A 27,477-nucleotide genomic window follows, 5' to 3' on the forward strand; every position below is an offset into this window, starting at 1 on the left:
TGCAAGTGTAAAGCCTCCTGTAGCTGGAGGAAGAAGGCTTCATGAGTTGGCTCTCTCCATCAGGTGGCCTGTAGTATACACCAACCACAAGGCTCCTGTGTAAGAAAAGGTATTCATATAAGAAAAGACTTATATGACTGTGGCTGGCAGGCAGGCAGCAGGGCACGTCCTCTTCTCCAGACAAAAGAGCCCAGACCAGCCAGTGACCTTGGGGAACACAAATTCCCTGGCTGGACTGTCTTTTTTATAACTGAGCTGCAGAGGCATTATATGGGCTTGTTAACCAAACATTACACCCCACCTCTGCTCCCATTCTGTGCCAGCTCTGTCCTTGAGGTACCTGGGGCAGGCCAGGGAATCCTTGACAAGGAAACACATTCCTTTATGGGCAGGGCCCTGCATCTATCATATAAAGGCAATACAAGCCTCACAGCTCCACTGTACCCACCGTCTCCAGAAATACTCTTACAATGACCCAGTTAGTCTTCCAAAGGCAAAACCAACCATCATGGAATTATAAAATCACTAGGTTGGAAAGGACCCGCTGGATCATCGAGTCCAACCATTCCCATCAATCACTAAACCATATCCCTGAGCACTTCCCTGGGCAGCCTCTGCCAGTGCCACTCCTTGTAAATCCAGTTCTCCAGGCCCTTCACCAGCTTCGTTACTCTTCTCTGGACTCGCTCCAGAGCCTCAACATCCTTCTTATACCCAGTAAGCCATCATGACTGTTCACTCGACTACCGCTCAGATTTTTGACTAACCCAGCACAAGCTATGGTCCAATATGTGCTCGGAACAGTGCTATTGGGTCAAACTGTGTCACTTACACAGTGACGGAGAAAGAAGAAGGAGCCCTCCTCCTCTCACTGCCGGCTAGGTAAACTGGTTCTATTTTTCTGTTGGTCATAGGTGCATGAATTGAATTATAGGTTAAAAGTTACGAAACCTTATGACCTGAACGGTGAATAAATGAAATCATGCAATAGGCTAGTATGGGCAAAAGGGGATTGAGCCCCCATTTATATTTCTTAATGAGCTCAGGAAATAAAGGTTAAATGATAAGGTACATTGTCCTGTAGCTCTGAGAGACCCAAATGGACTGTGACAGCCATTCTTACAGAAAATTCTTGCTTACCCAAATGTTTCAGAAATCTTTCTAGAAGCTGCAACATAAACATCCTTCTACAAGAAACAAGCACAAGGTACTTACTTCACGGTCCAGTTTGACATGGAGCCATTCATTTAGCTCCAGTACTGCCAATTCAGCAGTTGTTTCGTCCTCATTCTCGCTATCACTGTTATCATTACAGAACACACCCTCTGAATAAAATATAAAAGGTACACGAATATTTCTATATTATTTCCACTTATATATAAAAGCCTGAATACTACTGTACTACCAGCGATAAAAGCCATTTTCCTTCTACATTTGATTTTACAAGGTGAACGCTTGTAAAAACCACTTTAATTTTCTGCAAGCATACCTTAGTGCAAATTCTTCGCTTCAGTTAGCGGAACTCAAGTATTCAAACCTTTGAGGGTCTTGCTATATAAGCACCTGTATTGATGTGATCCAACTCACTCATGTACCTTTATCAATATCAACAAGCCATTACCAAACTTATATCTAAAGCTGTTTGCAAAACCACACACTGCGCATATATATATATATATGTGTGTGTGTGTGTATGTATGTATATCTATATGCATATGGCAATGGAAACATTCCAAATCCAAACCCCACTGTACCTTGAACGAATGACGGCTCCTGCAAAGCATCACTTGCTAATCTAGCTGGTCCACAGAAGAGTGCTACAGTGATAGATGTTACCACAGAACAGCATCGGATACTTGCTACCCTGTGAGCTCTCATCATTTCATCATATACAAGCCAGTCTGTAGGGAGTGCCTGAATGGCTGCAGTTTGTCCATTTGCTGGGGGAATCTGTGCAAGAGCAAATAAGACTAGGCTATTTAACCCTCTAGTTGCAATTCAAATAAACCTTAACATATTTTATATATGTAGAGATAAATATATATTTATGTAGTCAAATTAATACACACAAATTAAAAAAGCAAGACGTATTCACCCAGACTCAAATTATCCTACTATCCTGAAGCAAAATATTCTGCTTTAAAGGAAGGATCTTAAAAAAAAATAAAAAAGAAAAGAGTAGTTTTAGAGCAGAACTATTATGAGTAGGGATTGTTATACAGAATCATGGAATCATGGAATCATCAAGTTTGGTAAAATACCTCTAAGATCATCCAGTCCAACTGTCAGACCGACACCACCATGCCTACTAAACCATGTTACCAAGTTGCACATCTATATGTTGTCTGAACACCTCCGAGGAAGGAGACTCCACCACTGCCCTGGGTAGACTGCTCCAATGCTCCACCTTCTTCTCAGAAAAGAAGTATTTCCTAATACCTACTATAAGACTCCCCTGGCACAACATGAACACATTCCCTCTCTTCCCCTCACTTGTTACTTCACAGAAGAGACCAACACCCACCTCACAACAACCTTCTTTCAGGCAGTTGCAGAAAGCCATAAGGTCTCCCCTCAGCCTTCCCTTCTCCAGGCCAAATACATCCAGTTCCCTCAGCTTATCCTCAACACTTTCCATCAGCTCCAGTGTCCTCCTTTGGACACACTCCAGCATCTGAACGTCCTTCTTGAACTGAGGTAATGCCTCACCACTGCTGAGCACAGGGGAATGATACCTTCCCTACTCCTGCTGGCCACACTATTTCTAATACAAGCCAGGATGCTGTTGGCCTTATTGGCCACCTGGGCACATTGCTGGCTTGTGTTTGTGTCCTTCTCTGCCAGGCAGCTTTCAAGCCAAATATCTTTAAAACAGTTTCATAACTGGGAGGAAAGGTTACCATTTTGTCTCATTCTGCCTAGAAGATGGACTAACTCAATTACCTTTTGATGAAATAATATTGGAAAAATGAACTGAATCAAATTATTTTATCAAGTGCCAGGAAAAATATTTTCTAAACACACAGTGATTAATGCAAATGCTACTATTAAAGTACTGACAACTATGAAGACACATTTCTGTAACATTTCATAGAGCGTAGTCCTCTTTTTTGTCAACTATAAATTCAAAGTGATTTTACCTTTTTATACTGAGGTTGACTAAGAACAGAGGTAGGATGGAATCGCACTTTCTTCGCCTTTGGTCCCGTTAAAATCATGCTTTCTCTGTCTACATGAACTAGATTGGGATACATCCCAGCCACTAAGGCAGCTTTAACTACAGCCCAGTTTTCAGAGTTAGTATTAACATATTTCATATCGGCTCCTCCTCTGGCTCCAACAAAACCTGATGAAAGAGGGCAAACGTGCTATATTTGCTTGTATTTAAGATCTACCTTTTTGCTTCTCAAAAGGAATTTGAAAAAAAAAAAAGTACATTTTTCACCACTGCCAACCATAACAGGATCAAGAAAAAATTATTATGCTTACAATCCTCCCTGATAAGGGGTTTTACACAAACATAGAACAGAATTACTTTTTAAAACACAAAAGCATTTCCTATGGAAATAATTTATTAGAACATGCTTTCAGTTATGTTAGCTGCTTCCTGGCCACACCTCACTACAATATCTGCACCATGCCCAGCATGAACATGTACCGGTCAATTGCAAATCAAAGAAGGAAAACGACATCAGTGAACACTATTGTTTTTACAGTTTGTATGCACTCATACTAGGTATACACTTGACTCCAAAACTACATTAATTTTTTTTCAAAGCTATTTACCTGAGGCTCTAAGCTGGCCAAGCAATTGTGTTCTCCTTCCTATGATGATTTCCATTGTGGCTTGACACAGGAAGTTCTTTTCACAAAAGGCTCTCTCCCAGCCATCACTGCGTGCTTTCTGCCATGCCTGGAAAGAATATTGTTTTTACATTTGCGTATTGATTTGACTAGCTAAAATTTAAAAATGCATCTTTTTTATTATATCAACAAAATGAAGGCAAAAACCATTCTGAAAGAAAGAAAATGTCCCAAACGAGACTTGTTTTTTTTTTTGTTAAATACTAGATTCTCATTACCTATTCCCTAAGTTAATACAATGATTGGTATGTTAAGTTATTTTAAGATCATCATATTCAGTTATCAGTGTAATAGGATACGAAGTGGCATCTTGTTGCAACATTCAGAATTCAACCAGGTTTGAAAAAAACAAAGTATCTGACAAAAAGTGTTCACTCACAAATTTACAAGTCCAACATACAGGAAAGCCACTAGGTAAAAACAGTTTCTTATCCAGGGACAGAATTAGTCCAACTTGACTGGCACACCCAACTTGACTGGTACATCATTCACTTTGATAGGTGATCTATTGTGATTACTACTCTTTTCAAAGATGAAACAATACCTGGAAAGCCCTGAGAAGTGCCATATGGTCACTAAATGTTCCAGCAGCAAAACATTTTCTACACAGCATGGATGCACGCTTTTGAGAGGCCAGCGCAGGTAGGATAAAAGGATCTCGATATGCAAGAGTGCAAGCAATGGTAAGAATGGGATCCAGGCACCTCAAAACAACAGCGCACAACACCATTTTACCAAGGTGCGGCTCTACTGGTAATTCTGTGAGATGATAACCAAGTTCAGTGAGATCTTCCCAAGGGTCCATGGCATCTATTGTCTATATTAAAAAAAAAATAAAATCAAAAAACAATGGGAAGGAGGAAAGGGGTGGGAAAGCTGACAAAATTCATTTACAAAAAAAACCCAGAAAGGATGTGAATACTGGGCTTGACTTGTTCCCAAACACTAAAAAAGTGAGTTACACTCTTAACAGTTTGAGATGAAACTTCTAAGCAGACTCTTCCCTTAAAAAAATACCACATTCACACACAAAATGAAAACAGACAACTCAAAGCATCCTCCAGTAACTACACAACAGTCTCAGCACAAAGAAAGCTCAGTAAGCTATGTCACTACACCACAAATACAGAATCAAATACAATTCCCATCTAAACCTGTTCCTCTGCTGACCTTAAGCATTTGCACCGCATTTCTCACAGTTAAAGCTGGTGGAGGATCAGGAGCTTTCATAAGAAAGTCAATAATTGGACAATTAATCGGAGCCAGAAGTTTTGTGTGCAAACAAAGCTCCTGCAAGTTAAAAAAAAAAAAAAAAAAGACTGTTGAGACTAGGGGGAGAAAAAAAATCAAACTAAACACTTTTTTGGTGTAAATAGTTCAGATGATATTTTTTAAAAAGTAAACGCTCACCTGCAGTGGCATTCTTAGTAGTTCTGGAGTCTGAAATTCTAACATATTCTGAAATCGGAGCCTGCTGAAGAGACGAAAACAGATTCCAGGCTGACAGCGCCCAGCCCTTGAAAATAAAATATGGAAGTTGCTTAAAATTAGAGTTTCTTCTTAAAAAAAAAAATAACCCAACAACACATACACACAAACTTAGAAAAGAAGCGCATAAGCAGGTCTAAGGAAAAGGTAATTTTGTTGTAAAGTTTAAGTCTCACAGACAATGTGAGACTTTTACAGTACATAGATTACTTTTGATAGCATGAAAATCTTATTGTCATTTTACCCCAACAGTTAAAGGTCTGGAGAAACAAAAATAAGGCCTATCTAAAAATAAAGTGATGTGGGGTTTTCTGCTAACCTAAGACGAATCCAAACCTGAACTGTCCTTTGCTGTAAGGAATATAAGTCAAACTTCCTCGCTTCCACTTCACATCCCCCAGACACTCGGAAGTAAGAGGTAGAATGAAGACCAAACAGCTTGAGTGAGAGGACAGAGACAGCAAACGCTCACATTCACACTCAAATTCTTGCAGGTTAAGGCCAATATCATATTACCAAACACAGACATTTGTTGCTATACATCCTCTTAGCCCTCACCCAATGTTAGGAAGAATATGATTCCTCTTATTAAGTCATGAATGGTTTGGAGAAGGTGTAAAAGGAATCACTGCTCAACGTCTCCTCTAAGATCAGGATGAAGATGAACTGATTAAAAACTAGCAATTGGCAGCCCTTTGGTCACAGAGAAGTTGTGAAATCCCTTATTGGACACTGTGGTTGCTGGTGCCCACATGGGAGAAAGAGAAGGGGAACAAATTGATGGGGGGAAAACAATCTAGACCTAAGGTAAGCTTTGAGAAATTCCCCAGTGCCACTTTTTATACAGCTTGGGAAATTTCTCCAAGAAAATACATGTTGACCCTTACTCTTCTGCAGAGAATTCGCGTTGGCCATGATCCACCATAATATTGGACTGGGCTAGTAGCATTACCCAGTACGGCTGCTACTACCCTGGTTACATTATCCTTAACATACAAGACAGCAGATATCTGCAAAATGAAATCCCGTATGAAGCGTTTCTTACCTGCCTTTCCTCTGGATAGCACTGGCTTTAGAAATCCACACCGTTTTTAGCATTGTAACACAACTCAGTGCATCAAAAGACTTCTATAAAAGCAAAGCAAGGAACATAAAAACATCTCTGAATAGTGTACAGGAAATAGGAGCTACTAGTGTTTTAGACAATCAACAGAATCTCTCTAAAAAAAATAAGCACGAGCCGCTTCTGGCACAAAGGTGTGTTGTAAGGTACTTCATTTCAAGTGAATTCATACTGCCCCCATCACAGTTTACTTGTGCTACATATTTTCCTAAATTAAAAGTTTTCTAGGCAATAGGTAATTGGAAGTCAATAAAAGACATGGATTGCGTTATGTGGTATCACAAACCAAGCAAAAATATGTTATTACATTGAATAACGTTTTCCTCTTTGTCTCGCTTAGAAATTACATCCTTATTTTCCCACGTTTGATGCAAAATTACAACAAAAGCTGTATTACCATGAGAACTTCAGAAATTTGATATGCATATCTCCTGTGATCTAGTCATAGTCTAGATCTTAAACTGCCTTAAGTTATCTCACTTTACTGGAACAAGTAATTAGGGAATGGATATTCAACACATCAAAAACAACGCTTAAGCACTTAATTGATGAGCCTTCAGCTAGACACGATAGTTGGACAAAGGAAACTCCCAGTGTTCTCCAATTCTCAGGAAAATGGCAGTCTAAACTCATGGAATTGTGTCAAAAATCAAACAGAAATACTACATTAAAAGAAAAAAAAAAATCACCGAAGTTGTGGATACATAACTATATCAACCTGCCATAGCTTTTACAGGGTTTTTCAACAGCTAGATATTACCACTAATTGTCATAAAACTAATGGATGTCAAACCTCTCGGTGAGCTTTGTTGCTTGACACGCACTAGCTCAGCCTACTTAAAAAACAGGTCTCCAAAATTTACGTATTATGTATTTTAAAATAACACCAAGAAGTTTACATCCCAAAGAAAGTTTAAGACAATAGTACCTCTTTCATCTTGCCCGAGTCAATAACAAATACAACATCATTGACTGTTATGCTGGTTTCTGCAATATTAGTAGAAAGAATCTGCAATTAAAGAAAAGAAACCAAACACTGTGGTAAGTATAAAAGCAAAGACAAAATAGGTCAAGACAAAATCTGATGAAGTCCCCTGGTACTTACTATTTTGCGGATGCCAGAAGGTGGACTTTGAAGGACCCTCTTCTGATCCAAGGTCTGCAAATCTGAATGAAGCATGAAAACTTGGTATCTAATGCAAAACAAAGAGCGCATTTTTAAGGATCTTTAAAAGAAACAATAGAGACTCAAGAAAACCACAGAAACTAGAGGCTTTACCTGTAAGCATCATCAGCAAATCTCTTGTCATCAAAAAGAATACGGTCTCTCAGGCTAACTATCTCATCATATCCAGGAAGAAATATTAAAATCGCTCCTAAAAGAGAAGTTAATTTGCACAGTTAAATAGAAAATTCACTTCAAATATATTACAGTACTGCATATATTAGCACTCCAAAGGTTTAACCTAATAGGTATTACTGAAAAAAAAGCACAATTCCTCAGAAGCCAAATCCACAGTAACTTATTGGGAGTATGTGTATACACCTACCGGCACCACAACCGTGACAGATGTTATAAAGTATGTGCATAATCAGGTCCAGATCCACTTTTTCACCATCAAAACTGTGATGATAAGCTTTCAATAGTTCTCTGTCCTCTGCACTAAGGTCACTACCACTTTTTTGTACCAGGGAACTTTCATCCATATTTCCAGATTCCACTGAAGCACTAGAACACACAAATACACAAGCCAGAGTCAAGATTGTTTGCTTCAGCTTTGCATTCGGCCATCAACTCAGATTCAGATGAAGACCAGCCAGACTAGTTCTCTTGAATCTAGAAGTGCAGTGGAACAGCCTCGCCACAACAGGATTACTGTTTACCGATTTAAGTATTAACCCAGCAAAACATGTAACTTCCAATTTGCAGCATTAACTCTACTTATAACACAACCACAAGCACATGTGTCAGAACTCAAAGTATAGATACCATTTCTTTATCTGTTAAAGGAAAAATTTTAAAATAAATGTATTTTCCAAAAACTTCCATACCGCAACAGTTAAGCAGGTACTACATTAACAAAAACTACACTAAGAGGAACTATAATAATGTAGGTCTCTACAAAACTGTAAGTAAACTATGATAACCAAGTTATAAAAAATAAATTCTTGGATGACCTACTGACACGTTACTCACATAGTTTCTTTAATATGAGTATCATGTATCAACAATATACAGACAAAAACACACAGCAGACTTCCTTCCAAAATAAGTATCTGAAATTAAAATGGTACAGGGTATAGAATTTGCATATTTAAGTTACTATAATCACAACCTGCCTAGATATATAATTGTGATAGTAATGTCCATACTAAGATGATAAACCCTCAGAATACAAAAGAAATGGGGCACAACAACCCTATGCAGTGCTACAGACTAGAAAAACTGCCTGGAGAAGAACCTGAGGGTGTTGATCAACAGCCATCTTAACATGAGCCAGCAGTGGCCCAGGTGGCCAAGAAGGCCAATGGCATCTTGGCTTGCACCAGAAACGGCGTGGCCAGCAGGTCCAGGGAGGTTATTCTCCCTCTGGTCTCGGCACTGGTGAGACTGCTCCTTGAATCCTGTGTTCAGTTCTGGGCCCCTCACCACAAGGATGTTGAGGCTCTGGAGCGAGTCCGGAGAAGAGCGACGAAGCTGGTGAGGAGTCTGGAGAACAAGCCTTACAAGGAGCGTCTGAGGGAATTGGGGTTGTTTAGCCTGGAGAAGAGGCTGAGGGGAGACCTCATTGCTCTCTACAACTACCTAAAAGGAGGTTGTAGAGAGATGGGAGCTGGCCTCTTCTCCCAAGTGAGAGGTGACAAGACAAGATGGAATGGCCTCAAGCTCCACCAGGGGAGGTTCAGGTAAGAGATCAGAAAAATACTTTTCACGGAAAGGGCCACTAGGCACTGGAACAGGCTGCCCAGGGGGGTGTTTAAATGTGGTATGGATGAGGTGCTCAGAGGCATGGTTTAGTGGTTTATAGGAATGGTTGGACTCAATGATCCTGGAGGTCTTTTCCAACCTAGTGATTCTGTGAAACCCTACACAACTAGAACCATAATTAACCTACAAGCAAATAATTACTGTGATACTGAATACAACATTTTTTTTTTATATAACTATGTTTTCAAAATATTCCTATTCTCAAATAATTCTTGCTATTTAGGCCAGATGTTAGAGTATAAAAAGCTAAAACCTGTTCTGATTAAAAGAAGACAAAACATACACTTCCCTTCACCGTGCTACACTATCGCTTCTGCAAAGTAGTTATAGCTTACCCGTAGGACTCCAACAGGTCAACAACCTCCATCTGTCCGAAGTGCTTCGCCCAGTCCAAAGCCATCCTGAAAGAGTTGCATAGAAATCTTTAATTTCTCACTTCAAAAGATAGATATGAATGGCACATTACACGAGGAGACAACTGACACCACACTTTACTATTAATTTCTGCATGATTTTTAATCAACACTGTTACTGCTGGATCAGCAGCTTCCTCCTTTGACGTGCATAAACAGGTGTGATAGCAATATAATTTTGAGATAACTGCAATTCTTTGGCAAAGAAGAATCTCAGTTTTACAAAGAAGTATATGCAAGCCTATAGAAGGAAATGAGGACAAAGAATATGCCATTCCTTCAAAACCCACACACCAACACGCAGAGATAAACAAACCATGCCTTTTTGTAGTACCCTTTACTAGCTCCTTTAAATCATCCCGAGAAGACATACACCAAACATTTTTCTCCAAACTCTGTGAAAATATTTGGCTTTTCGATGTCTTACAGAAGTTGCCTTCCCCATAATGCAGTTCATTCTGCTCTCCTTCTAAACTGCAATCCTTCCCAAGTTTGTCAAGTGATAGTACCAAACACCGGACTCCTGGAATCATAATACTTGTCTTCCTATATTAAAATTATTTACTGTATTTCCCTGTTTATATAAAGACAAAATTCACAGCCACAGAAATCTGATGTTTACAGATTCACAAATATTTCCACAATACAGAATCATAAAATGGTTTGAGTTGGAAAGGACATTAAAGACCACCTAATTTCAGCCTCTCTGCTATGGGTAGGGACACCTCCCACTAGGCCAGGCTGCTCAAGGCTCCACCCAACCTGGCCTGGAACAGCTCCAGGGAGGGGGCACAAATTCCCTGGGCAACATGTTCCAGTGCCTCACCACCCTCACTGTGAAAAAAAATTTCCTCATTATGTCTAGTCTAAATCTGCCCCCCTCCAGTTTATACCCATTGCCCCTAGTCCTATCACTACAAGCTCTCGTAAACAGACCCTCCACATCTTTCTTGTAGACTTCTTCCAGGTACTGGAAGGTCGCTGTAAGTCCTCCTCAGAGCCTTCTCTTCTCCAGGTTGAACAACCCCAACTCCCTCAGCCTGTCCTCATAGCAGAAATGCATCAGCCCTCTGATCATCTTTGCAGCCCTCCTCTGGACCCGTTCCAACAGCTCCATATCCTTCTTATGTTGAGGATTCCAGAACTGGACACAATACTCCAGGTGAGGTCTCGCAAGAGTGAAACAGAGGGGCAAAATCACCCCCCTTGATCCACTGGCCACGATGCTTTGATGCAGCCCAGAATACGGTTGGCCTCCTGGGCTGCCAGCACACATTGCTGGCTTTTGTCGAGCTTCTCACCAATCAGCACCCCCAAGTCCTTCTCTGCAGGGCTGCTCTCACATCACATCATCTCCCGTCCCATACTAAAACCAGGGATTGCCCCGACCCTGGTGTAGGACCTTGCAATGTCCTTGTTGAATCTCATGATGTTCTCACAGCCCCACTTCTCCAGCCTGTCCAGGTCCCTCTGGATGACATCTTGTCCATCTGGTATGGCAACTGCACCACTCAGCTTGGTGTCATCTGCAAAACTGCTGAAAGTGCACTCAACCTCGCTGACAATATCATTGATGAAGATATTAAACAGCACTGGTGCCAGTATAGACCCCTAAGGGACACCACTTGTCACAGATCTCTACCTGGACTTCACACCATCAACCACTACTCTCTGAGTACGACCACGCAAACAGCTTCTTATCCACTGAACCGTCCATCTATCAAATCCATACCTCCCCAATTTAGAGTAAAGGACTTCTGGCTGCCATGACTTTTCAAGTACCATGGAGAGCAGCTTGGCAACCACATCAGCCAATTCCCTCAGGACTCTGGCATGCATCTCATCAAATCCCATAGACTTAAATATGTTTGGGTTCCTCAAGTGGTCACAAACCTGATCCTCCACTACAGTGGGAAGGATTTTACCTCCCTGGTCCCCATCTTGATGTACCTCAGCCTTCTCCTCGCCTGTTGATACACAGTCACTATTTTCAAGCATCAGTGGGGGTACATTCTTTTTAACCTTCCTCTTCTGATTGATGTACCTGTAGAAGCCCTTCTTGTTAGTCTTCACTTCCCTTGCCAACTTCAGCTCCAGCTGCGCCTTGGTCTTCCTGACCCCATCCCTACACAACCACACAGTGTCCCTATACTCTTCCCAATACTTACATATATACATCACATCAAAGATCTTTGCACCTGTAATGTCATATTTTTAATTCCTGTATAGGTCACTCTCTTAAAATAAAAAACACAAAACATTTTAGGTCTAATTCAATCAATCTAGTGAGAAAGATGCCAGTTTTTCTTCCAAACAGTGTGTTAAATCAAACACATTGAAATCAAGAGTATATATTCCATATTAGACACCATTTAAATAAGAATTCAATTTATATTTTACAGAAAGCAATGTGATAATTGGAAGTTAGAAATTGTTTAGAACTGTAAAAACCTATTAAGTGTTTACAGTAGTCTGATAAGTTAGCAAATTAGTTTAGATGTTATAGAAATTTCCTTCTCACTTGTATATCGACAAATACATCTTTCAGTTTATCCATTTGTTTTTACCAGCCATTGGATGATTTGCAGTGGATATCTGCTCCCATACTGATTAGTTGTTCTACTTGACTCAAAAAGCCTCTCCCTGAAGCAATCATTAGCGCAGTTGCGCTAGTTTCACTGTGCCTATAATCAACTGAGAAGTACAAAAAAAAAGTCAGCAAAACAAATACAAATGTTATTTTTTCATCTAAATGTAGGATATGACTTCCAAAACAAAGCCCAGAGAGAATTTGTTTACTCATTTCATCCCACCAGTCAGTTCATGTGAATTTAACACTATTTTAGAAATGTCTTAGAACATCTGTCAATACTTCAAAACAAGTACAACAACAAATTACTGCAAAACTTAATTCTGCTAACCCTATTCATTTTTTCAATAGGCAGAACTCAAAGGTAACAACGTTTGAAATTGGAGATGAAGTACTACAGAAATTCAAGACATTTTGCAGTTGTTTTCCTCATCTTACTGCATAACAGAAACTTACCACTGATGTTTTCAGTTAAGATGAGATGGAACACCTGAGCAAAGGAATCAACATCTTGATGCAACCAGATGTCAGAAAGACAGGAATCCATTTCTTTTATTAACCATGGCTCAAGGCAATTCACATCTTTTTCAGTCTGAAGAGAAAATAAAGTATTGAAAGATTAATCTCTTCTCAAGGGTTGTCCTTATTCTTGTATAAGAGAGACAAAGAATTTGAACAGTTTTTGAAGTAACAACTAGAAATACAGCATTCAGATGACAAGCATTTATGGTTTCATATGCAAGTACTTTAAACAATGTCAATCTGGTCATTTGCACAAAAGTTATGCACGACCATCACAACTGGAAAGCACACTTCAGCTAGAGTAGTTCATGTTAATAAAAAAAAAATTAAAAAATATCTTTTAAAATATGTTAATATCCTTCTAAAAACTCTACAGGAGTTATATCTTTAGAAAACACTTTTAAACAGGTAGTAATAAGATAACATAGAAAGCAGATTTAATAAACTTTTTCAAATAAAGGAGAAACTTACCAGCTGATTAAATACAGGGTCACCACTGTCACTGAAGAGATTATTCTCTTCATTTGCACTTCGGACAGATCTTTGCCTCTGAGATCCTGGTTTGCTCTTATGTTCTTGAGTAGAACACCACTCAGTAAGAGCGCTTTGCTGTTTTTCTTCTAGGATGCATAAAGTATTTCCAAAAAGAGTTTTACATCTGTCCTAATTATCCATTGTTTCCAGTTACAAGAAATAGTTATACCATTCAAGCTCTTTTATTTATCTATAATGCTGTTACCAACCCATATAAATTCCATGATTAAGGGCATCCAAAGTGCACCACTGTAAACAATTGCTATAAGAATAAGGTAAAAAAATATCATTTAGGTGGTTAACGCCCCAGTCTCTCCAATATTCCAACTTACTGCATTCCAATGAGCTTCCTAAGCAATTCTCAGTCCAGATATTTCTCCGAAAGTAAAATACCAAATAAGAAGTGATATAGCTCCCGTATGTAACAACTAGGTTTTCTATACAAGCAGAAGCAACAGTAGATAACAGCAGTGCCTTAACTGAACTCTTTTATCCACAATGACCAGAATTGAGCAATGCAATAAACATAGACGTAGGACCATATATTATTGCACTGGTTATTGATTATTGTTGGCTTGTTTGGTCATACCCTCTGTGATCATTACTTTCCATTGCCAGGAGTACTGTGTCCAGCACTGGAATCCCCTGCATAAGGGGGACATGGAACCATATGAATGGGTCTAGAGCAGGGCCATGAAGATCATCAGAGGGCTGGAGCTCCTCTGCTATGAGGACAGGATGAGAGAGTTAGGGTTGTTCAGCCTGGAGAAGAGAAGGCTCTGGAGAGACCTTACATCAGCCTTCTGGTACCTGAAGGGAATCTACAAGAGAGCTGGGGAGGGATTGCAGTGATAAGGACATGGGGGATGGCTTTAAATTAGAAGGGAGAAGATTTAGACTAGATATGAGGAAGAAATTCTTCACAATGAAGGGGATGAGACCCTGGAACAGGCTGCACAGGGAAGTTGTCGATGCTGCCTTCCTCAAAGGGTTCAAGGCCACGTTGGATGGAGCCTTGAGCAGTGTAGTCTGGTGGGAGGTGTCCTTGGCCCATGACAAGGGCGTGGGACCTGGTTGGGCTTTAAGGTCCCATCCAACCCAAGCCATTTTATGATTCGATAGCATTGAATACACATACGCCTGAAGAATGCAGTGGAAGTGTTCTGCACAAAATGTACAAAATCGTGCCCTCTAACAGCTACACTCCAATTTTCATCCAAAAGTCAGCACGTAGTATTTTCTGCTTCTATAGTTTTCATGTGGCAAAATCCCCCATAAATATGCAATTCTACTCAATAATAATTACAAAAAATACATCATTTATCAACTGAAAGCAAACATACAACCATAAAAAGAAATTTCTTTGAAGTTATATAGAATCACCAGGTTGGAAAAGATCCATCAGATCATCAAGTCCAACAATTCCTATCAAATACTAAACCATGCCCTCAGCACCTCGTCCACTTGTCCCTTAAACACCTCCAGGGAAGGTGAATCAACCACCTCCCTGGGCAGCCTCTGCCAGTGCCCAATGACCCTTTCTGTGAAAAAGTTTTTCCTAATGTCCAGCCTAAACCTCTCACGGCAGAGCTTGAGGCCATTCCCTCTCATCCTGTCCCCTGTCACTTGGGAGAAGAGGCCAGCTCCCACCTCTCTACAACCTCCTTTCAGGTAGTTGGAGAGAGCAATGAGGTCTCCCCTCAGCCTCCTCTTCTCCAGGCTAAACAACCCCAGCTCTCTCAGCCGTTCCTCATAAGGCCTGTTCTCCAGCCCTTTCACCGGCTTTGTTGCTCTTCTCTGGACTCTCTCCAGAGCCTCAACATCCTTCTTGTGGTGAGGGGCCCAGAACTGAACACAGGATTCGAGGAACAGTCTCACCAGTGTAGAGTACAGAGGGAGTATAACCTCCCTGGACCTGCTGGCCACGCCATTTCTGATACAAGCCAAGATGTCATTGGTCAGATCCCTTTGGAGAACCTCAGCAGATCGACACTTCCACCCAGCTTAATGTCATCCACAAACTTGCTAAGGGTGCACTCGATGCCATCATCCAGGTCATTGATAAAGACATTGAACAGGGCTGGACCCAGCAATGAGACCTGGGGAACCCCACTTGTCACTGGTCTCCAGCTGGAGTTAACTCCATTTCCCACCACTCTCTGGGCCCTCCAGCCAACCAGTTTTCCACCCAGGAGAGTGTGCGCCTGTCCAGGCCAGAGGCTGACAGTTTCTCAAGCAGAATGCTGGGAGAAACTGTGTCAAAGGCTTTCCTGAAGTCCAGGAACATACACCCACAGCCTTTCCCTCATCCAGTAGCTGAGTCACTTTATCACAGAGGGCGATGAGGTTTGTTTGGCAAGACCTGCCTTTTGTGAACCCATGTTGACTGGGCCTGATCACCCGGTTCTCTTGCATGTGCTTCATGATAGCACTCAAGATCACCTGCTCCATGACTTTCCCTGGCACTGAGGTCAGACTGACAGGCCTGGAGTTCCCTGGATCCTCCCTGCGACCCTTCTTGTAGATGGGCACAACATCAGCCAGCCTCCAGTCCAGTGGGACTTCCCCAGTCTTCCAGGACTGTTGGAAGATGATGGAAAGGGCTTTGGCCAGCACATCCACCAGCTCCCTCAACACCCTTGGGTGGATCCCATCTGGCCCCATAGACTTGTGGGTGTCTAGTTGGGCAAGCAAGGCTCCGACCACCTCCTCTTGGATCATGGGAGCCTCATTTTGCTCCTCTAACTCCTGGGTTTGTACACGGACAGAATGATTTTTTTTACAATTAAAGACCGAGGCAAAGAAAGCATTAAGTACCTCAGCCTTTTCCTCATCCCCTGTCACTGTTGTTCCTTCTGCATCCAATAGGGACTGTATAGTCTCCCTAAATCCTCCTTTTATTGTTAATATATTTATAGAAAGATTTTTTGTTATCTTTCACAGCCTTTGCCAATCTGATTTCTAGCTGAGCCTTAGCCCTTCTGATTTTTTCTGTACACAATCTCACTTCCCTCCTGTAGTCCACCCAAGATTCCTGTCCCTTCTTCCAGAGCCCATAAATTTTTCTCTTCGTTTTGATATCTCTCAGGATCTCCCTGTTCAACCAAGCTGTTTTTTTCCCCCCCACCGGCTCTTTTTCTGGAACATGGGGATGGCTTTCTCCTGAGCTGCTAGGATTTCCTTTTTGAAGAGCTCCCAGCCCTTGTGGGCTCCCTTGCCCTTAAGTACTGTCTCCCATGGGACTTTGCCAACCAGCCTTCTGAACAGTCCAAAATCTGCCCTCTGGAAGTTTAATGCAACTGTCCTGCTAACCTCCCTCTTCACCCCACCTAGAACTGAAAACCCTGTCATCTCGTGATTGCTTCGTCCCATAATCTATTGCAATAATGTAAACACTGAGATCTAAAAGATACTTGCTGTCTTCTAATCACACCTCATTTCATATTCTGACTTTGGAATTTTAACAGAGAATCATCCCATGTAGCTGTTCAATCTATCAGTCAATGAGACTCATTTCCAACCCTAACAATTAAGAGGAATTAAGAAGAAGAATTAAGAGGTCCACAAACCTTGCTGCTTCTCTTTTTGGTACTTTAGCATCTCTTTGTTTGTACACCCAGTGCTTCGTAAAATATCCTCCAAAAACATCTCCTTAACTTCAAAAGGTCTTCCTTGTACTGAAAGTAAAAGTAGTTCATAAAGTGTTAGATATTCCCTAGCTTCATTTATAATCCGAATTTTAAAAAAGGGTTTTGCAGATACAAAAAGTGAATTATACATTCTTAGGGCCTGATTTAAGGAATTATTCTTTTCCTTGAAAAGAACTGTAGAAGTATCTTCAGTGGAGTTCATTTTGTTAAGATTACTGGGCCACAAAACAAAACAAATTTCAAAAGGGGAATGTCAGCTGGGCACCTTGTTTCCCATTAACCTCTTCAATTCTTTAAGTGTTACACCAAGAGATGCTCTGAAGATTGACAGTTATAAATGGCAATTTTATCAAAATGAGAAAAAAAAAAGACTCATTTTTGTTTATGTTTACAAAAGAACAGTTAATTGTGTAAGACACATGGATTAAAAATTATAACCGCAATTAATACAGTTTTAGTGCACGATCCCACAAGCAGACCATCACCTTTATATTAAACCACTTTATCTCCTTAGAAGTATATGATGAGAAAAACTTCACTCAATTTCCTCAATCGCTTCAGCCCAATTTGGCTCTTTTTTACAGAGTACTTCCTGACAAATAAGACAATCCAACGGTCCTTATTTCCTAACAATCTACCCTGATTTCTGTTTCAATATCACTGTCTCCTAGACCTTACTTACAAGGCATTAAAGGATTCTCTCTCACAGGAAGAATTAAAATCTCTAGATTTTAATTTCTCATACCTTAGCAGACGTTTACCATACCTTAGTTTAAATCACTTAGGGCTTTTCTCTTGTTCAGAAACAACAAGCTACAGCTCACATACTTTTAGAAGGTATTACAAAGTCTTCCAGCATTGATCACAAAGTGTGTGCTACAGGAACGCACAACCACAAACTGGTGGTTTCTGTGCTAAGGATTTTGTCAGCTATATTATTGAAGGAGGATCAAATCTTTCTCATGACATTAACAGAGAAAGCCTGCAAACCCTCTTCTTTTATTTCCTAAATTCTCAAAATTGGAAAAAGCAAAGGGTTTTTTTCAACTGTAACTCATCTGTTTTGCAGACTAAAGTAAGTGATAGCAGTGCAGCCACTCAGGTTAACCAGAGAAAAAGATTGTCATCAGGATTTCCTGAATAAGCATACTGATCTAAATGAACAGGAAAGCCACAAGGAGAGTCTTGTGGAAAGCCATAAAATAATTAGAACTGAGGTTTCCTTCTCCAAAAATAAGTCTAAATCACTGAAATAGCGTAATTTCCGGATTCCTGCCTCCAACAAGTTGCAAGCCTTATTTTACTAGGTACAAATTGAGAATTGACAATTAAATATTTCTATCTATAACGACACAGTTTTCTTTTTCAGGAACATTCAAAAAATTAAACCGATGATTTGTAGATAAGATTCTCAGTTAAGTGATTCTACTCATATCCTGGGACTGTTGAGCTTCTTAAAAAAAAAGGCTGACATGCAGAAAGCCTACTATGTTGGTCTGAAAATACAAGGTTTCTCTTGAAACACTCCTACTGAGAACAAGTTGTACTTAGACATTGTTGCTGAAAAAGGAAGATCTAGAGGTGCCACAGGAGGTCACCCATGTGCAAAATTTGCAAGCCAGAAGGGTGAAGAGAAAGAAATACAAAGCATCTTCCACACGTTTTACCTCTACTAAAGATGAGTCAAATGAAATAAAAACAGCAGTAACGATAACTTTTCCTTGCATTTGAATGTCATCTAACTGCAGATTACAAAGTCCAAATCAAAATTAACAGAAATTGCCATGTTTTTTCTCAGTGTTTACCTAGACTATTAGCTAATTTATTTAAAATAAAGAATCATATGATTAAAATATGAAAACCCAATTTACCTAAGACTGTACTTCTGCAGTGACCAGCTGCAGTTATCTGTGTTTTATCCACTAACCAGCAGCAATCTCTGAGAGACCTGAAGAACTGGAATTCACAGGAATGAATTAAAATCGATCACACTGTTGCAGATCCTAGGGTCTACACTATCATGTAGACCAGCACTTTAAGAACCTTTTCCTGTTTCCTGAATTAATCAGAGCATGGGCCAGGACATCCCTGCACTTACAGAACTTCCTGCGATAAAAACTCTCAGATCTATGCAAATAGCTAAAAAACCCACAAAATTAACAAACTAAGAGCAAGCATTGCTGTAACTCTTAGTGTATTTATCATGTTCCATTACTCAGCACGGTTTGCTATTGTTTAACCTATAAATGCTACGGCAGGTATACCTAGACTTAAGATTTTACACGAATACTTACTGCGCATTATTGGGCAACTTCCAAAATATCTAACAAAGAGATCTGCATCCAGAGCAGCACTAGAAATAATTAGTTTTAAATTATCCTGTTTCTGCAACACATCTCTCAGTTTTATTAACAAGAAGTCACTGAACCTATCCCTCTCATGTACTTCATCCTGTAACAAACGGGGTGGGGGAGAGGGAACAAACAACAGATAAACATCATGGACTCAAGATTGTAACTTTCCACAAATATGAAACTGAAAGATATAATTTGCTAGTACATTGAAGACACATAGAAATGTGTTCACCTAATTTAAGACAGGATTTTTTTTTAAATATTCAAAAGTAACAAATATTTCAAAAAGTTTAATAAAGCTATCTCAGAAAAACATATATCAAGAAATTTTATACACTGCTCTGTCAAGATGCTAACCACATACAGCTTGATTTCAGAGGTTAAAGCGAACTGAAACTTTTTAATTCTTATATTTGAATTAATTTTCAAGATAATGACAAACTGCCAATTCAACAAATATATTAATATATTCTCACTTCACAATTGACGAATGTTTAAAGAAATGTATGATAACACACAATGAAAAAAGTTAGATTGCTTAGATCCTTTAAGTCACACAAAAATCTTATCCCTAATTAAGTCACATGACTGACTAAAGTAATTGCTTTTGTTGGTGCATTCTGTTCTGGTTTTTGTATTATGGACTGTTGAAGCAGGGACGCAAATATATTTTTAAATACAACATTTTTAGGCTGAAGTCAACAATGTATAAATTGTTCTCACATTTTTTTTTTATTTTGATAAACAGGCAGGCATCTAAAATTATCACGAATATTTGTCTTCAGCCACGGAGAGCTCAATCTTGAAAAAAAAATTCCGGGTTCCACTGACATCAAATTCCACAACAGGAATACTCACATCATCAGAAATGAACGCCTAAGTAATTTGCTGAAAATTAGACTAGTCATTATCTTGAAAACATCTAGGCTCACGGAAGGACCACAAATCTTGTACTGCTAAAACAAGCTCATGATACAAAAAAATTCTGACACACTTGTGTTGAACCATATATACATAAGCCCCCTTAAGGCTCTTCTACTTTCTGACAGAGGAAGTTCAGAGAAATTTAGAGCTCTGTCCCCCACAATTGCATAAAGATTCCAAAACTAATTATTGGTATGAAGCTAAAATAAGATACTGTTACAAAATTTTTAAAAAAGGCAAAAAAAGCAAACTATGCACTATAATAAGGACTCAGTAAGTCTTAAACAGTAATTCAGATTCTAACTACATAAAAACACCATAAATGCTCAGCAAATTAAAGACAACAAGGATCTTATCTGGCAATCTATAAGTAATACACATTGTTCAACCTCACATGAAATACATTAGGATTCTTACCACAATAACATGTGTCACTGTTGACAGAGTGCTGTCTCCTGCCATCAGCGTGTGAAGTAGGATGCCATTAGTGCAAAATGTTAACAATGTCTTTGGAGAAACCCTATTGAAAAGTTCATGAAGATACTTCAGTCTTTCGCACCATTTAAATGCATACTAGCTTTCCAAGACTTAGTGAAAATTAAATTATTAACAACTGCTCACCAGAAATGGAATTAGATTATAGTTCTCCCAAGGAATTCACGCATCCTATTTGTTTGTAAACATTGCCTATTCCCAGAGCATTCCTAAGGAATCTCAGTGCTTAAGCTCCCAACCTTCAGGCAACGGATTAATTAACAAAGTGAGATTCAAATTTATATAAATAAATAAATAACCAAGCAAAATAGAACCTTGAGAATCACTTCATGTTGTTTAATTTACTGGAAAATTCAGCATGGACTGCTTTGGAAAAACAGGTGCCAATTCTTCAGTATATGCTTCGATACAGTTTCGTATTTGCCTATACCTGACTGAACCACAAAGAAATGAGTTGATCCGTTTCAAGTGCTTTAATTTTTCTCTTCAAAAACTTCAAAATCTTTAAAAGTTAATATTCTAGTACCTGTGGCAGAGTTATTTGTGGAAGTGAAAACAGTGACTGCCACACTACCCAGCATTGTCATTTGAAGTACTCAGAAGTTCCTTTGTATTACACCGTACAGTTCTCTTCTGAAATTAATGAGCTCACTCACTGCATTTCTTTCGAAGTTCGGAATTCATCCCTCCTTTCAAAAATCCTCCTACCTATTAGATTCAAGGAACACATTTAACGTGTACTTTACCCATCTCTACTACTCTCTCTTCTTCAATAGCTTTCTAGAAATCATCACTGCTCTCTAATAGTTAAAAGGTTAAGACTCCTGTGTTACTGTAAAAACCTCCATCCCACATCTTCTTTTATGGAGTTGGAAATATAGCCACCTCTCTCTTTTGCTCTTTCTCTTGAGAGGACTTATTGATTTCACTGGAGCAGGATTTTCTGCATTGCTTGCAATAATTCCTCCACTTTGATGTGAGCTACATTTAGTTCTTCTTCAGCCAGCATAATAGGCCCACATATCAATCATGCAATTAAATTTGAAATTTGTCTTTACTAGCTCTTTCAAGCCCTTAACAGAACTGTGAACTCCCATATACATATTCAAATTCTTCTTTAATTTTACTGTTTTTCAAGTGTATTCAAGTTTCATTAGCTATGTAACATCTTGATCCATGTAGCAACATAACTAGCTCTACATTTTGCCATCCTCTCATTCACACTCCAACGCCTGCACATTTCTGGAAACCCCACTATCTAGAGAGTTCAAAGAATCTAGAAATCACACAACAGCTTTCAGACTTTCATCTACCCCTACTCTACTTTAGGAACAAGTTCCTCAGCTGACCTAGAGTTCTCTACTTTCATGTCACTTCACGCTTTAAACAGTAGTTAATGCACACTAGACCGCCAAGTAATGCTCAACCTCATTAATCTCTCTAAAACTTTTGTGCTGTTTCCTTTTATTTCCCCTATCAACTCTCACTATAGCATCTGTTACAGTGTGCTGCTCTGCCTACCTATCTCCAAAGCTTGCAGAACTTTTGGATCTAACCACGTTAAAAGTAGGGAGAAAAAAAAAAAAAGAGGAAAGTGTAGGCTTGATCTGAATTCCACACACACACACCCAAGCAGAAACGAAGAGAAAATACCTGCAATTCACTCACATAAGACAACTTACTACACGAAACCAAAAAATACAGGAGGAAAACTGTCTTTTTCACTCTTAAATATTCGACTACCCAAGCAACAACACGCTCTACCTATACTTTACATACTAAGCTTATACTAGGCTGTATCCCAAATATATTGTAGTTCGTATGTACACAAACCTAAAGACTTCAACACAAAATCAACTGGCAATAAGAAATGCCATAAGTACCTGTTTTCTAATCGAGTCTGATAACCAATTGTCTGGCCAATCTTTTCTCCTCTTTCTGCTGCCACTCTTTCAGCCACAGCAACGGCTGCTAAACGTCTCGGTTGAGTGCAAAATATACGACAGGGAGTCCCAGTTTTGTAACAGTCATCAAGAAGGAACTGTGAGATCTGCAAAGAAGTGGTTTAAAGTTCCTTGTCAATTTGATAAAGTCATAGCTTTTTTACCAGAAAACCATTTAAGTGCATCTCAATATTACATAGGTTGCAAGATAATTCACCATAAGATTATCATTGCAAATGTGCTTGAAAGGGTAGAAAGACAGCAAACAAATTTCTGACTTTAATTTGTTTCAAAAGAAATAATTTAGGCTTCTCTCTCCTGCTTCAGAGAAATCTATATAAAATATTTGTAGATAATCTTTCATTTAAACACAAAAATATTCTACTAGAACTAGCTTTAGAAGGAAGGGGGCTACAGAAAGTCGTGAGTACTTTCCCTTCAAAATCTTATATCACTGTAATGAAAACTGGTTATCAATCACAAAACTGTGCAGAAATATTTATGCTTTTACTAAGTACCTACTGGCTTAATATTTCAAAAGCAAGAAAGTGAATCAGAATACAAGACTTTCAACTGCATAGGAAAACAAATGCCTTAAAAGCAGCACAAAGCAATCCCTTATTACCTAAATATTAAAAAATGCATTAGTTTTTTTATAAATAGTTTTTATTCCACTAAAGAAACATACCTGTGTAGTTTTTCCGGACCCAGTTTCTCCTACAATCAAAACAACTTTATTATCCTTTATTAGTTTAACAATTTCATCCTGTTTTTCAAAAACTGGTAGCGATTGCCTGAAAGAATCAAACTCCGATTCCCCTCTTTTCACTGGAACCTGGGGGATACCACTGCTGAGTCGTCCACCTGTCTTATTCACTCCTCTGTTTTCTGTGAAGAGAAGTTAACACTTCACTTGGGCAGATGCAAAAGCAAGTCACTAAAATATTGCTTAAAAATCATACATAAAAATGAACACTCCTAACTTTGAATGCATCCCTATAGATGTGTCAAGTGACAAACACACATTTACAAGCCATACTCACAGTAACACATCCTGTTACAATGCTTGAAAGAAATATTATTCAAAGGAGTTCTTACTTTCCTAGATACTTTGAACAAAAACAATCTATGCTGGTGCATTGCTCAGTGTCAAAAAAGGTCATAAAGAGCAAAAAGAAATAGAAAACAAATGCAAAAAAACAAGCTGCCTGGCATATTTTCTTCGTTATATTCACACATTCACACCTTCACAGTTCACATATAAATAGTCACTGTATAGTTAAACTTTTAAATTATTCCAAACTAACAAGGTTGTCTCCTGAGAAAAAGATAACTTTGCCGTGGTTCAGATGCCTTCTTACACACGCTCCCTGGTCTTTTATGACCTCTATCCAGTTAGTATTACATAGACCAATACTCTAGTCCCTAAGATTTATCTGAAATCATGCAAAGTGAGACATGCTGCATATCTAGACCCCTGGATCCACAGAGCACAGTGTTATACATTAGAAACCAATGCAGAACTAACTAGAGAACTTGCTCATCTTCAGAGAAGACTACTTCAAACTCGGTATTGTAAATGCTATTCTGCAACTCCTTAATAATTATTTTCCAGAAAAAGGAAAAGCTTGCTCTAAGTTCAATTGTATATATTTAATGTGTTTAACAGATTGATATATTAAATTACAAGCACTGCCTTACCAAGACAATCACAGACTAACAGATTGAAAAAGCCAAAACCTATTCTGTTTTCCAAAGAAATTAAAGGAAGATAAATTTGACACTATTCATTAGTTTATGCCTTACATTCCTAAGAAACTGCTTTTCAGTACTCTTATAATTCTGTTCATTAAGCAACCCTAATAAACAAATGAAACAACTGAAAAAGAAAAGTAGCAAAGGAAGAACATAAAGCATAAAGCATCATAAAGCAGAAAAATCCAATGAAACAAGGCATACTGCTGTGTTTTCTGTCCTCCACGCTCAGCTTTGCCCACAGAAACACAACATAGCTCTTTCACACTCATAACAGTTAAAGCAACAATCTCATTAAAAGTATTTTTTTAAAGCCATGGTGTATCAGAAATCTGTCTTCCAGTGAGCTCTTTCATATTCTAGAATCCTAGATATAAGTCTCTCAGAGACCAAATATATTTTAGAAGATAAAACAAAAAAATAACTACTAATTTTATTAAGAACGTGGATTGCTATAAGCAGAACAGCTTTTCTCATAAGGGCGTTCTTCTGTAGCAGTCCTGGTAATACTTCTTTCTTCAATCTCAGCTCACGGAATTCACATTTCAGAAACATACTTCCAAATAAATTTGGCTGGAACTGGCTCAAAGATTCGAAAGTAAATTAGCGCAAAGCAGACACTGGAAAGTGGGTAACATAACTGCCTAAGTTCCTTTCAACACCAGTTCTAAATGTCCCCGGTACTAACAACAAAAAGTCAATAAAAGTAATGGGTTTGTTTTAGGGATGAGTGTCAGCTGGGTTGTAGGTTGGTTTACTCTTTAAGCCATATCGATCGCCAGTCTATATCAGAAGATACCTTGAACATACCCGATTCAACAGCACATGCATTTCCTCGCTTTGTCTTTGGCCGAAGTTCTGATCGTTCTTTACTTATGACGGGAAATCTCACAACTAAACTCCGAATGGTATGTTTCGTACTAGAAGCCAAGCAACAAGTCATTACTGCACGTGACACTTCTGATCCATCCTTCTTCCTTACAGTCAGGTATCGATTTGCTCCTTTTCTGAAAGGAAAAAAAATATATTTTAGGAATAAGTAACCTATTTATATTTTAGGAATAAGTAACCTATTTACATCTATGTAATGATCTTTGACGGTAATTCTTTCAAGGTAGAGGTCAGCAAATGCTGCTATGGTTTTACAACAGTACACAAATACACATGCTATATGGAAAACTCCATCTATTTGGGGTTTCCCTGAAACCTTCCATTTCCACTAGCTTTTATGTAAGAGAAAATAACACCATCACGCCTGCATACCGATGCTCTTCTCCATCACTTCTCAACAGAAGCACTCTTTTGGAGGTGCTAGTCCAGGTCACGTTTTATCTGTCAAGGTATGAGATACTATGCAAAACCCTTAAACATGAAATAGTGAGTGGAAAACAAAACAGATCTCGATGAGAAGTCCTTTGTATTGATCCACGAAATCCAGAAAACGTTACAAGGTCATGCCACTTCAAACTAACCATGTACAAAGATACTTGTTTTTATCTTAAACTTTTTTCTCTAGCACTATTTTGTGCAACAGTGCACAATATACACTAGGAACAGAGATAATTTTAAGTCATGAAATTCCACATTTGCACCAAACAAATAAAATAAAAATGAGGCTCTAACTTACCCTTTGCTTTTAGATATCAGCCCAAGAGACCGACAAAGCCGGTGAACAAATGCTCTTTCTGTACTTGTGAAAGAAGAAGGAAATTCCATTTCTAGAAAGATAATAAAAGAAGAACATAGAACCACGCAAGACACGGTGTTCTTAGAAACACAGAATCACTAAGGTTGGAAAAGCCTGCTGAGATCATCAAGTTCAATCATCGGCCCAGCACCACCGTGCACTGAACCGTATCCCCAGGGGCCACATCTACACGGTTTTTGAACACCTACAGGGAAGGAGACTCCACCGCTTCCCTGGGACAGCCTGTTCCAATGCTTCACCACTCTTTTCATAAGGAAATTTTTCCTGCTATCCAATCTATACCTCCCTCGGTGCATCTTGCGGCCGTTTTCTCTCATCCTATCGCTCGTCCCTCAGAAGAAGGGCCCGCTCGTCCCCCGCACACCACCACCTCCTTCCAGGCCTTCGCAGCCAGCGCTCAGGGCAGCCCTCGGCCTCCCCAGGACGCAACGGCCCCGGCTCCCCGAGCTCCTCCCGTCGTTCCCGCCCCCCCCGCAGCGCCAAGGGCAGAGCGGACCCGGGAGCCGGCGGGAGACTCGGCCTCGACCCCCCCCGCCCCCGCCCCCGCCCCGAGCCCCGCACCTTTCTCCTCTCCGCAGACGAATCGATCCAGGGCGAGGTGCACCGCGATGTCCACCTCCTCGTCCACGCGGATCTCCCTCGGCCCCTCGCCCCGGCCGCTCGAGGAGGAGGCGGCGCCGCCCGAGCCCGCCGAGCGGCCCGGCCGCGACATGGCGGCGGCAGAGCGGCGAGAGGCTCCGCGCGCCTCGGCCCAGGGCAGCCCCGCCCCCGGCCCGCCCCGGCCCGCCCTGAGCGCGCCTCCCGCGCGCCGGTGGAGGGAGGCGGCGCCGGCCGCGCGGTTTCTAACTCGCGTCGTTTTGTGGGGTTTTTTTTTTTTGAAGTATGATGATCCCTAAGGGGTTTAAGTCTCAGAGACTTCTCTCACAGCTCCAGTTAGACTTCTTTTCCAGAAAACGCCAATTTAGCCGTCCATTTATTCATTAACTTCATTTTAGATCCTTGGAGGGGCTGCATCTGAATCTCATCCTCGTCAGCGGACAAGGTGTGAGAAGGATCGTTTCTGTGATGCTTGAGGCTTATGTACCACGGGCCGTCTCACTGGGGAAGATGCTCAACATACGTACC

At 39.9% G+C, this 27,477-nt stretch overlaps 1 protein-coding gene across 3 annotated transcripts in view; it reads right to left on the minus strand.

Moving 5' to 3' along the window:
* Positions 1–27,087, minus strand: part of LOC138732421 (3'-5' RNA helicase YTHDC2-like) — a 34,549-nt gene extending 7,462 nt beyond the window's left edge. For 2 of the 3 annotated variants that reach the window (XM_069879032.1, XM_069879034.1), the window contains exons 1-24: positions 26,914–27,087; positions 26,272–26,362; positions 25,455–25,651; positions 23,578–23,777; positions 22,830–22,996; positions 20,869–20,971; positions 19,468–19,624; positions 17,093–17,200; positions 13,461–13,609; positions 12,924–13,059; positions 12,445–12,571; positions 9,800–9,865; positions 8,026–8,204; positions 7,755–7,851; positions 7,581–7,668; positions 7,404–7,484; positions 6,398–6,480; positions 5,275–5,380; positions 5,035–5,154; positions 4,409–4,681; positions 3,787–3,913; positions 3,141–3,346; positions 1,755–1,950; positions 1,216–1,325 (exon numbers count right to left, since the gene is read on the minus strand). In XM_069879032.1, the coding sequence (XP_069735133.1) occupies positions 1,216–1,325; positions 1,755–1,950; positions 3,141–3,346; positions 3,787–3,913; positions 4,409–4,681; positions 5,035–5,154; positions 5,275–5,380; positions 6,398–6,480; positions 7,404–7,484; positions 7,581–7,668; positions 7,755–7,851; positions 8,026–8,204; positions 9,800–9,865; positions 12,445–12,571; positions 12,924–13,059; positions 13,461–13,609; positions 17,093–17,200; positions 19,468–19,624; positions 20,869–20,971; positions 22,830–22,996; positions 23,578–23,777; positions 25,455–25,651; positions 26,272–26,362; positions 26,914–27,064 (3,318 nt within the window). In that variant the 5' untranslated portion in view covers positions 27,065–27,087. The remainder of the gene's footprint in view (positions 1–1,215; positions 1,326–1,754; positions 1,951–3,140; positions 3,347–3,786; positions 3,914–4,408; positions 4,682–5,034; positions 5,155–5,274; positions 5,381–6,397; positions 6,481–7,403; positions 7,485–7,580; positions 7,669–7,754; positions 7,852–8,025; positions 8,205–9,799; positions 9,866–12,444; positions 12,572–12,923; positions 13,060–13,460; positions 13,610–17,092; positions 17,201–19,467; positions 19,625–20,868; positions 20,972–22,829; positions 22,997–23,577; positions 23,778–25,454; positions 25,652–26,271; positions 26,363–26,913) is intronic. The other variant, XM_069879033.1, reaches the window with a different exon arrangement.
* Positions 27,088–27,477: the final 390 nt, after the last annotated feature.

This window comes from Phaenicophaeus curvirostris, chromosome 31 (assembly GCF_032191515.1).
Source record: "Phaenicophaeus curvirostris isolate KB17595 chromosome 31, BPBGC_Pcur_1.0, whole genome shotgun sequence".
Lineage (NCBI taxonomy): Eukaryota > Metazoa > Chordata > Aves > Cuculiformes > Cuculidae > Phaenicophaeus > Phaenicophaeus curvirostris.